At 41.6% G+C, this 12,096-nt stretch overlaps 1 protein-coding gene across 1 annotated transcript in view; it reads left to right on the top strand.

Moving 5' to 3' along the window:
* The window catches only part of CACNG3 (calcium voltage-gated channel auxiliary subunit gamma 3), an 88,876-nt gene that overhangs the window by 69,101 nt on the left and 7,679 nt on the right, over window positions 1-12,096 (top strand). Inside the window, exon 2 of the mRNA XM_028524923.2 lies at window positions 11,363-11,446. Coding sequence (XP_028380724.1) covers window positions 11,363-11,446 — 84 coding nt within the window. The remainder of the gene's footprint in view (window positions 1-11,362; window positions 11,447-12,096) is intronic.

The raw sequence follows: 12,096 nt of genomic DNA, 5'->3' as shown, positions 1-12,096 counted from the left end.
TCCATGCTCCAAGACTGGCTGAGACCTAGCTTTGGGGCTAGGTCAGTGTTCCAGTTGGACCTGAATTAACTAAATAATTAGGACCAGAGAAGTCATTTTACCCCAAACCCACCCAGTGGGCTGATCAAGCAAGTCTCCCAACATCAGGCTTTTTGTAAATAAAGCAGACCTGTTAACCTGGGTACAGAATGGGACAGTAAACACCTACAGTCCCTTCTTTCTATTAGATTTCCTGTACTTGGTCCCAAGGCAGGACACTTTCTCTACTGAGCATCTCTCTCTGAGTGGATGGGGCAGGACACTGGCTGGACTGCTGTTCTGTCCTCATCACCAATCATATCTTCAGAGGGTCATGATGGCTTTCCGTGATGCCTCCAAAAATACACTTCCATTCCTGCTCTCCTGCAAGCCCCTGGCATCCAAGAGACATTTTAAAACTAAAAGTCAGATTACGCTTGTCACATGTTTAATGCCCTCCAAATATGTAAACCTTCCCAACCTCTGACCTGACCTGTAAGGCGCTCCATCATCTGGCTTGTTCATGGATCTAGTCTCATTTCACTTCTCCTCACTCACTCTGCCTGTGGTTGTCTTGATTCCAGAAACACACTAAGGGCTACCCTTCCCTAGGCCTTTGCACTTGCTGTGCCCTTTTCCTAGAAAGTTCATCTCTCAAATCTTCCCATGGGTGGCTTCATCTTGCCATTCAAGCTCCCTTCTCCGAGAGGTTTTCCCTATCCACCCAAACTCATGATTGTCCCTCCTGTCCTCCCTGAGTCACTCTCTCTCCTTAGTAGAATAAGGTTTAATTTCAGACATTTATATGGAACTACAAATGACCCCAAATAGCTGCAGCAATTGGAAAAAGAAAGAAGAACAAAGTAGGAGGGGTCACAATACCTGATATCAAACTATATTACTATAATCAAAACAGCCTGGTGCCAGCATAAGAACAAACACATAGACCAATGGAACAACAGAGAGGCCAGAAATAAACTCAAGTCTCTATCATCAATTAATATTTGACAAAGGGGGAGGAAGCATAAAATGGAGTAAAATTAGCCTCTTCAAGAAATGGTGTTGGGAGATCTGGACAGCTACATGCAAAAAAAAAAAAAAAAAAAGAAAGAAAGAAAGTTGATCACCAGCTTACACCATACAATGAAAATAAATTCAAGGTGGATAAAGGACTTAAATATAAGTCGTGACACTGCAAAAGTCCTAGAGGAGAACATAGGCAGGAAAGTCTCAGACATTGCAAACAACAACATCTTCACTGATATGTCCCCTAAAGCAAGGGACATAAAGGAAAGAATAAATAAATGGGATCTCATCAAATTAAAAAGCTTCTACATGACTAGAGAAAACAACATTAAAACAAAAAGAGAACCAGCTATATGGGAAAACATATTTGCCAATGATACCTAAGACAAGGGTTTGATCTCCAAAATACATAAAGAACTCACATGACTCCACTCCAGAAAGACAAAAAACTCAATTAAAAAATGGGCAAAAGGCTTGAACAGACACTTCTCCAAGGAGGACATACAAAGGGCCCAGTGACATATGAAAAGGTGCTCAGAATCACTAGCTATCAGAGAGATGCAAATTAAAACCACAATGAGATACCACTTCACACCAGTCAGAATGGCCATCTTAAACAAATCAATAAACAAGTGTTGGAGAGGATGTGGAGAAAAGGGAACCCTAGTGCACTATTAGTGGGAATGCAGACTGGTGCAGCCACTGTGGAAAACAGTATGGAATTTTCTTAGAAAATTAAAAATGGATCTGCCTTTTGATCCAGCAAGTCCACTGCTGGGATCATATCCTAATAGCCCTGAAGCACCAGTCCAAAAGAACCTATGCACCCCAATATCCATAGCAGCACAATTTACAATAGCCAAGTGCTGGAAGCAACCTAAGTGCCCATGAATAAATGAGTGGATAAAAAAATTATTGTACAATTACACAATGGAATACTACACAGCAGAGAGAAAGAAGGAGCTCCTACCCTTTGTGACAGTATAGATGGAACTGGAGAGCATTATTCTAAGAGAAATAAGCCAGGCGGTGAGAGACAAATACCATATGATCTCACCTTTAACTAGAACATAATCAACAAAAGAAAAAAGCAAACAAAATATAACCCGAGACATTGAAATTAAGAACAATCTAACAATAGCCAGGGGGGAGGGGACAATGGGGGAAGGGCTTTCAGGAACACCCATTTCCCCCCCATTTTCCTATAAAGGACACATGGACAAAACCAAGGGGGAGGGTGGAAGCAAGGGAGGGAGGTGGGTCTGGCTGGAGTCAGGGGGAGTGGTTAGAGGAAAATGCAGATAACTCTAACTGAACAACAATAAAACAATTTTTAAAAAAAGAAATAAAAACTAATATAACCCCCCAAAATAAATAAATAAAGTAAAATATGCAAATAAAAAATATGTTTTATTATTTTTGTGGCACTTACCGCTATCTGAAATTACCTTTTTCATTTTACATAAACATTTGTTTAATGAATAAATAATAATGAATATATTTATAATTATATTTCAGTATATTTATAGTAAATGTTGATTGTATTTAAGTATATTTATAATAAATATAGTTATACTTAAATGTATTTATAATGAATAATTAGATTTAAATATATTTGTAATAAATAATAATTAATATATTTATAATCGTATGTGATATATTTAATAATATAACAAATAAAATGATAATGAATAAATTTACTCATTCGCTGTAGGTCTCTCCCTACTAGAATATTTGGAACTTAGGCTGTTTAGTTCACTAACAAACTCCGTGTGCCCAAAATGCTGCTTAATGTGAAGTAGTTACTTCAGTAGACATCTGTCAAACAAAAGAATTAATCAGCATTGTGCACTGACAGCAGTTCAGTAACATCAGAAGAGGGGGGTTATTTCTCCCTAACTCACTCACTCCTATAGTTCTCTTATTAGAAGCTGTAGCCATAACTGCTACACCTAAGTCCTTCATTTTGCTCAGAAACCAAGTTTAGTTCAGGGTCCTCACTATGGTGAGTTCATTATCCAAACCCTTGCACATGTGAGGCTGAATGGACAAGTAAGCAAACTAAATCTTAATATGAACATGTGCATTAATGGCCTGACCACTTAAGAAACCAGTCTCTACTCAGATGCACCCCCACCCCACACCCTGCCCCACTTACTGTTCTGCAGTTCACAGTCTGTGTCTGAAACTATTCTGATTGACAATTCTTGTCATCATATGACAGTACAATGCAAACAGGAGGCAAGCAATTGAAAAGGGAGACTGCACATCTAGCAAAACACACAGGACATCATGAAATGAACGTGAGGTTCATTAGGGGTCTCCTGGAGTGATGTGACATGCCAAACATGGACAGTGAGAGCCTGGCAGAGGGACACCAGGTAACAGTGGAAGAAGAGATAGTCAATAAGAATGATATGACAGGCATATATGATGCCTTGAATACCAAAGGATTAAGAGAAGCCCTTGAGAAACCTGGTGACATGCTCAAATATGTTTTGCAAAAGTGACCCACTTTATGATCCTGCTGTGAAAGTCAAGCTTTACAATTCATCTCAGAAAGTGAAGGATTTCATATTGGACCATCATGCAATTTTATTAAAAAAAATTATTAGCCCTTCCACCAAAAAGCAACATGGCTTCCTTCTTTGTTCACCCTGGTGCATGGTTAGAAAAGATAAGACAAAATAAACATGTTTTCATAAACAATCATTTTATTTTCAAGAGAAACTTGGAAGCACATCTTTGAAGTTCATTATTTACTGTGAAATAATGGCCCCTAATTTTAAGTGAATTCACCTGAGGGCTGTGTTTTTCAATATTAGCTGGACAGTTCAGCCTTCCTGGGGAGCTCTGAAAAACCCAGACGGCCTGACTGAGTAAGAATCTCTGGGGGTAGAACTGCCCATCAGTATTTTCCGACTCACCTCCCCATGTGCAGCTTTAATTGGAAATATGTTTTAAGGTATCTTTATCCAAAGATAATAAAAATCTGTTCTAACACCAGGAAACTGAACATTTGTATAGTCAGGCAGTTATTTTTGCTTTCTTAACCCAAGTACCCAGGGGCATGGGCAAACTTGATCTTTTTTCCTCTTTCCTGGTTTCTCAAGGCAAATTCATCACAATGGGAACCTAACAAAGGCCTATATTGCTGGGCCCAGAGCCCTAGTCTCTGATAAGCTTTGGTTTGGGGCTCTGAGCTGGACTTTCAAGCCTAAAATTTGAGTGGGACTTGTCTCTGAAATGGGCATCAAGCTCTGGGCCCTGTGTTGGCTGTAGTTCTGGGCTGAACCAGGTTCTGGCACTGTTGCTGGGCTGGATAGGCTGGTTAGAGGGAGTCTACCTCACTCTGAGCACATGGTAACTATCCAGAGACTGCTCAGAAGTAGTGTCCCTTTGTTGGGTTGGCTGGTGCCACAGCCACCAAATCCTTCTTCAGGACCATCCATGTGAGCTGCTCACAGGAGGGTCCCTCTTGGAAGACCATTGAGAGGCTCTGCTAATGTTCTTTCCTCCCACTGGAGAAAGGATGTCCAGGACACAGCTGTGCCACACCCCCATTCAAGGTCTTCCTTCAGGACTGCAAACTTGTGAAAGTGGAGCTTTGGATGACATTTGCACTTCTCCAGACCTCTCTGCCCTGAGTCCAGTATTTCCTGAGTTAAAGATGAAAACTCTAAATGCAAAGATGTCTTTACATGACCCAGAAAAGCTCTGTCTGGCCCTCACCCAAACTTGGCATAGCAGGTGGGCTAAGCCTACTCCTGCTGGAGTGTGATGCCTCCTCAGGCTCCTTGCCTGCATTATCCTACGTGTGTACACCCACACACAAGCACCCACACACATAGATCTGCACCTATGTATATATGTGTCTACGTGAGGGTGAAGAAAGGACTGGTGTCCTCCTACCCCTATGCCCAAAAAGAAATGCAAATAGCATTAATAGTTGTTTCTTGTTAACCCTTTTCTTGCTACCCACTGATGTGTTAGTACTATTCAGAGGATTTTTATAAGCACTCAGGCCCTGGGGTTAGAAAGACCTTGGTTTATGACTCAGTTTCCCTATCTATAAGTGTATTTATTAAATTAACATACACTTACACAATACTTACCACATGCTAAGTAAGCATTACTCTAAAGCACCCGACAAATATTACTTCTTCTTATCATCATAAAAACCTCATGAGCTAGATACTGTTGTTACTCTCAGTTTACAAATGTGGAAATGAGACACACATGAGTTAAATAACATGCAGCTAATATGTGGCACAGTCAGCATTCAAACCTGGGTAGTCTGGCCCCAGAACCCATGCTCCTCATGCCACCCTATGCTCAATGGTGGTGCCTGCTTCACTGGGTTGTAAGGAAGACCCAGGAAGCCCTGAACAAACAACTGACCAAATAATTATTTCTTCAAAAACTTCCAACATTCTGCAGATTATCGATATTTTAGAAATAAGAAGATCAAGGCTCAGGGAAATAATTAACTCAGTCAAAATCACCCAAGTAAATTAGTAAGTAGTGAAACAGAGATTCGAACTCAAGCCTGAGGGCCCCAAAGTTTATGCTGTGACCACTGCATGACATGACCCCTCTAGAGGTCAAATACATATCTGCTGAAGAGACTCTGACTTGTAAAAATTCACAGCCGAGCAGCCTTATCCCTCTTCATGACTGTTGCTGGCTGTGTTCTAGGACGAGGCTAGGGCCCACACTACTGGGATAAAAAGGAAAATACTTAGATTGGGGGCTGAACCATGGAACTTGAAAGCACTACTTTTTCCTGGACATTTGTGACAAGAGCTCTAAGAGTTAAAAACATGAATGTCCTGTTCTCCAGACTCTTTCCCCACCCTTGCCACCTCTGTTGTTTGGAAGCTACTCAGGACCATGTCAGTCCTTTCGGTCACCCCAACCCCAAGGAAGAGATGACATTGAACTTGGTCTTTGTGGAACCCAACCTCCTACCAGATATTCCAGAGACCCCAGTGCTGAAGGGACCACTAGGAGGGCCGCTGTTGGGCCTGGTGAAACCACCACCATAGGCCCACTTTTGCCCTGTGGACCTTCCTTTTGTTCTTCAAATTAGCCAAGCCACTCCCACCTTGGAGAGCCTCTGTACTGGCAGCCCCTCGGCCTGGAAAGTCCTTTCCCTGGGTCTGCATATCCCTTTATTCAGATCTGAGCTCAAGCGTCCTTCTAGGCCTACCTACCCAAAATGGCCCACCACTTGCCCTCACCCAATGAGTAGTGGACACCACAACACCCTACGGTGTTTCCTTCAAAGCACAGTTGTCCTGTTCATTTACTCAGTAGTCTATAGACACTCTACCCAATAAGAATGTAAGTTCTGAGGACCAGAATCTTCTGTCTTGGCCACTAGTAAATTCTTAGGACTTAAAATAGCTCTAGTACACCGTGGGTGCCCATTAAATTTGGAAGAAAGGAGGGAAAGAAGGAAGGAAGGAGAGAGGACAAAGATTGAATCAAACAATGGTCACAACCCAGTTCTCAGACCTGCCCTCCCAGGTTCACATCACCTCATCACCTGTCACCATTGGATCTGTTCCTCTGACCAACCACCTTTGAGTTTCTGAACACCTTAACTGCTCCAGTTCCCAAAAGAGTTTTTCTCTCTCTCTCTTCATCACACATGTTGCCTGAAGCAACATGCCCTACCTCTTACTTTTAATTAACTTTTAATTGACCTGTGGATCTCAGCTTAGACATGATTTTACTCAACTTTCAGTTAACAAAAATTGCTCTACTAAGTTATTAAGTGAAAGAATTCTTGGTGATGAGGAAAATGCTTTTAGTTTTAATCTTATGACTTTCTATGTATACTGTTTGAATTTTCTATACACATATATGCTTTTAATTTTAAATGGATTATCGTAATATAGAATAATGGACTGCTTCTATTTTTTATAATATTCCTCTGCATTGGAAAAAATATCCTAAAAAATATCCTAAAAATAATTTCATCCTGTTTTTTCTATTGCTTATAACTATTCATTCTGTTTTATTTCTCCTTGCCCTAGACCTTACAGAATCATAGTATAATAGAAGCGGTAGTGGGCATTCATATCTCATTCTTGATTCTAATGGAAATATTTCTAAGATTAACCTTTAAGAAGGAGATGCCCTTCCTCATATGAAAAAAGTATTCTTCCATTGTCTGAGCCACAGATGAACCATCAGCACAATCATCTCTACCCAGGATGAGGTTGTTGTCATAACAAAACCAATCTTTGCATTTGTACTTCAGCACTTCAGGAAATCCTTCTGGCTTTATCTTCCATGCCAAATATCTTCCCCAGGGACCTGCGGTCAGTGGGTTCTCACAGCCTCACTCTTGGCCTTGACCTACCCTGGGTTCCCATCACCTCTCACCTATAACTATTGTATCTCTCTCCCAGAGCAGCCACCACTGCACCTCTTCCTGATTTCACATTCCTGGCTTCTGCTTCTCTCTGCCCCAGTGCCTTAGCTGAAATTGTGAGGACAGTGCTTATCTCTGCATCCAACTCCATCTTTGTAGTGCATGTGTTGTCAACACCTCTCTTGGTTTCATCCTCTGCAGTTCATGAGCAAGTGCACCCCCATCCTATTTTCTTAAATCTACTGATATAGGGAAATACTCATGAGAATATGTAATTGAAAAGAACAGCATGATCCCAATTTTATAAAACCATTTGTATGTGAAAGCACAGGGGGAGAAAAAGCCTGAAAGAAAATACATGGGAATGCTAATTGGAGATTATTTCTGGGAGCCAGCAACATGCTACTTATATAAATGGCCAAGCTCACTTTTTGATGAGTGTATGACTTGAGGTGCCAGCAGGTTCATCCTCAGTGTGGAGTCATCCTCAGGGAAATTCCTGCTTCTCTTTCTTTTTATAATGCTATTTAAATTCTCATGGCAGCACTAGTGTATCTCTTCTAGTCCTAAAATACCTACCAAAGTCAATGGTAGTAATAGTTATAATTTATTGAGCTCTTACCATGTGCCAGGAACTGTAGTAAGAGCATTGCATTATTGCCTAGTTAAGAGTTATGAGTCAAGTGCTGAGAACAGGAACTGGCACCGAAACTTCTATCACTGCCTCAGTTAATTCTCACGAGAATTCTCTGAAGTTACTACTATTGTCTTCACTCTGTAGGAGGAGAATCTGAGTTTAGGGAGGTAATTTACCATAGGTACCTCAAGTGCTGAAGACCCAGGTGGAAACTCTAGCTAATTGGAACTCTCATGCCCCATTGAAGAGGGCTGTGGATGTCTATCTGCAAGGGATTGCTGCCACATGGACACATAGAACAGAGATCCTTGTTTTTAAAGAGAAGCTGTAAATCAGGCTTTCATGTGCCAAGTCTTAAATTTTAAATTGCAGAAACACATGTAATTTTCTAAAAAATGCAACAAGCCCTGATTGTTGTGGCTCAGTTGGCTGGAGTGTCACCTGTAAACTGAAAGGTTGTGGGTTTGATTTTTGGTCAGGGCGAGTATGAGAGGAAGTCTATTGATGTTTCTCTCCCTCCCTCTCTGCCACTCTTTAAAATCAATAAGCATGTCCTATACACTAAAATACTGCATATAAAACAAAACAATAAAACACAAGCCACTTTGCAATTTTTGACACCTGCCACTATCTGCTTTAGAAGTGTCACCTGGATTATGTCCTCTGCTCTCAGGGAGACTCAGACTCTTCTTTGCTCTCTTTTGCTCTCACAGACTTTGTGCTACCTCACAGCACAGAAGTCTTTAGACTAGGGGTCAGTAAAATTTTTCATAGTCAGATAGCAACTATTTTCAACTCTGCCATCTCTGCCACAAATAAATACTCAGCATTTCCATTATAGAGTGGAAGCTATAAACAAATGGGAATGGTCGTATTTCCATACAATTTTATTTATCAAAACTAAAATTTGAATTTCATGTATATGTTTTATGTCATGAAAAAATCTTCTTTTGATTTTTTTCAACCATCTAAATATGCAGAAACCACTTTTAGCTCATAGGCTGTGGAAAACAAAACAAAACAGGTGGTGGGCTGCTAAAGATCATCAAAAATCTGAGATGTTTCTCTGGAAACTAAGTCTTAGACAGATCTAAGTCATCGCTCGTTTCAAGCTGCCTTAGGCCACCTTGGGTAAGGCCCATGTCACACGCAGATGCATTTGGGTAGGTCCTTATTACCACATGGTTCTGACTGGTCTGTTTCAGTAGAGTTTGCATTTCATCTTAAGCTGAACCTTCTCTTCCCATGAAATCTTTGTTGGAGGATGTAAGACAGCTAACAATGGGTGGTCCCACAATTACTGCCCGTGCCCTGCTCAGTGGATCCTGACATATACCATGGGGAAAGCATGGTCGATGAAAAAGCCACTGGTCTAGTTCGATAACAGCAGAAGGTGTACAAAATTATCATAAAGCCACCTAGCAAAGGACTTTATTTCCGACTCTAAAACGTGTTGAAGAGAGAAGATGGTTGGGAACTTTGGAGTCAGGCAGACTTGCCCTTAGAGGGAGATGCTTAGAGCTGTGTCCTGGGGGAAATCACTTACTTCACTAAGCCTCAGTTTCCTTCTGAAATGGCAGAACCATTAAGGATCATAATACTAGGTGCCTCGTATGACTGTTTTGAGAGCTAAAGAAGATAAAACAGGTCAAGTGCACAGAATGATATGTGGTATATGGTGTGTGCTCAGTGTGAGTGACTTATTCTAACTTATATCCAGCCAGTTGGAAGGGAAGGGGGAGCTTAAAAACAAACAGGGACATGTGGATAAACCTCAAACATCTAAACAAAAAAAGAAACAACAACAAAAGGCCTTTTTCAATATCAGGAAAGAAGCTATAAATTTCTCTTTCTTCCAAGAAATTCCTTGAGTCTTTCAGTCTCCTCTCCAGGACACCCCTTCTTGTTTCTGAGTCCATCATTTACCTGGTGAGCAAAGAAGCAGAACCAAGAGGATGGTTTCATATTGCATCATACTTATTGTAAAATGCCTCTGGCTTGAAGTCTCCTTATAGTTGGGGTTAAATATACACTATTATTATTATAAGATAATAATACAAATAATAATCATGGCTACCATTCATAGTGTAATGGGGAAAACCACAGGCTCTGAAGGCTGGATTCAAATACCAATTGCCCACTTTCAACTGTGACACCTGGAGTCTCTCTGTACCCCTACCACCTGGGTAGCCTCATTGTCAAATGTCAATATGAATAGCCCCTGCCTCCTGGGGTGGTGGACACGTGTGAATGGAAGAAGAAATGTAAGGTTTCTGCTCTTCTCCTGGCCCATTGGAAGCACTTTAAGTGTTGGCCATTATTCTGACACACCTAGATCTTTGCGAAAACAATTAACTCATCGTCATATATCACCCTATTTCATTCTCACAGTAAAAGCCCAGCCCATGTGATTCTAAACCTTGTCCACTGTCCATGACACCACTTCTCCCACTACCTCTGCTGGTAGGAACCAGAACAATAATGCATAATTCCATGCTGTTTGCGGTAAGAAGTTCTGAAATTGTTTGTCGTGCATAAGAAATGGAAGAACCATTAAGCTGCCCCCAGAGATTGGTTAATTGGATAGTTAACAAACACCCACAATGATTATCAAACACCCACAACAAGTTAAGTCAAGCTGATGCTTAAGAAAGAAAAGGAAGTGAAATGCTGACAGTCAGTTTTACCAAGATGCAGCTGTGCAGTTCTGTGCCTCCCAAAGTGGTGAGCCACACAGCAGAGCTCAGCAAACTCTGGTCTGGGCCAGGGCAGGGGGCTGGGAAGGACCTGTGCCAGGTATGAGCATTACCAGAGATAGCAGACTACTCCTGAGATGCCTGGAATCTCCACTCAGGAGCCAGCAGATCTCAACTGGAATCCTAATGCTTTTCTTTCCTCGTGTGAGCACAGGCAAAATTCCTATGCACAATTTCATTGTCTGTAAAACGGGAAGGTGAATTGTATATGGAAATTCTACTTCCTTTTCCCATTTTCCCTCACAACTTGGGAAAAAAGGGAAAAGAGAAGACAGTCCTCATAATGAATGCTTAGGCTTCATAGTTCTTTGCACTTCTAAATGGATCCCAAGATCATGCCAAATCTAGGAAACAGAAAATTTTAGACTTTTTTCCCCCTCTACTAGCCTTCTTTCTGTGCCCTAAGAAAGATGCTGACGGGCCAACATACGCACATCCTGCAAATACCAGGAACAGGTCTTCACAATGCTGGGCAAGGACCCAGCTGGGCCCAGGGGTTCTGTCTTTTCCCCCAGCTCAGGACCATGTTTGTTTCCACAGGGGCTTTCCGAGGGGTGTGCAAGAAAATAGATCACTTTCCGGAGGATGCTGACTATGAACAGGACACAGCAGAGTATCTCCTTCGTAAGTTCCCCACTTCTTGGATCTCCCTGGGGGGAGGGAAGGGTGCCCTGTGGTCACCCAGCTGCCCTGGAGTTTGAGGCTGCTCATAGCCATTCCTAGGAATGAATACATGCATAGGACCCTTCAGGGGACCTTTGCTACTAGACAGAGATTTTCAAGTGGTTCTGATATCTAAGTCTCTAATTTCAATGAATAGAAATAGAAGGGGAAAAAATGTAGGCAAGTCAAAACTGAAGATTCTTTGTAGTCTGCATGGGAGGAAATTTAAAGAATTTTCTTTAACTGGAATCCAAGGTTTCACCTTCCCCAGAGGGCTGATTTGAGGTGCTAATAGGAAAAGTGCTAATGGATGAGGTGCTAATGTGTGAGCTGCTAATGGGTGAGGTCTTAAGGGGCAAGGCCTGGGGGAATAAGTGCAAGCAAAATTCACCTCTTTGACTTCCCTTCCATTTCAATCCTACTAGGACAGGGCTAGTGTCTTTGTAGGATTGTCCCAAGGTCATATCCCAGAAATTACACAGGACTGTCAAATACTGCACATGGGTTGGCCAAAGAGTGTGATGGCTTAGAGCAAGGACTCTGGAGGCTGGTCAACATGGACTTTTACTTGGTTTGATTCCCTACTAGCTGGGTTGGACTTTATCTCCAAG

The sequence above is a fragment of the Phyllostomus discolor genome, chromosome 3 (assembly GCF_004126475.2).
Source record: "Phyllostomus discolor isolate MPI-MPIP mPhyDis1 chromosome 3, mPhyDis1.pri.v3, whole genome shotgun sequence".
NCBI lineage: Eukaryota > Metazoa > Chordata > Mammalia > Chiroptera > Phyllostomidae > Phyllostomus > Phyllostomus discolor.
Note: the sequence above shows the minus strand (reverse complement) of the source record. Positions and strands in the feature narration are given on the sequence as shown.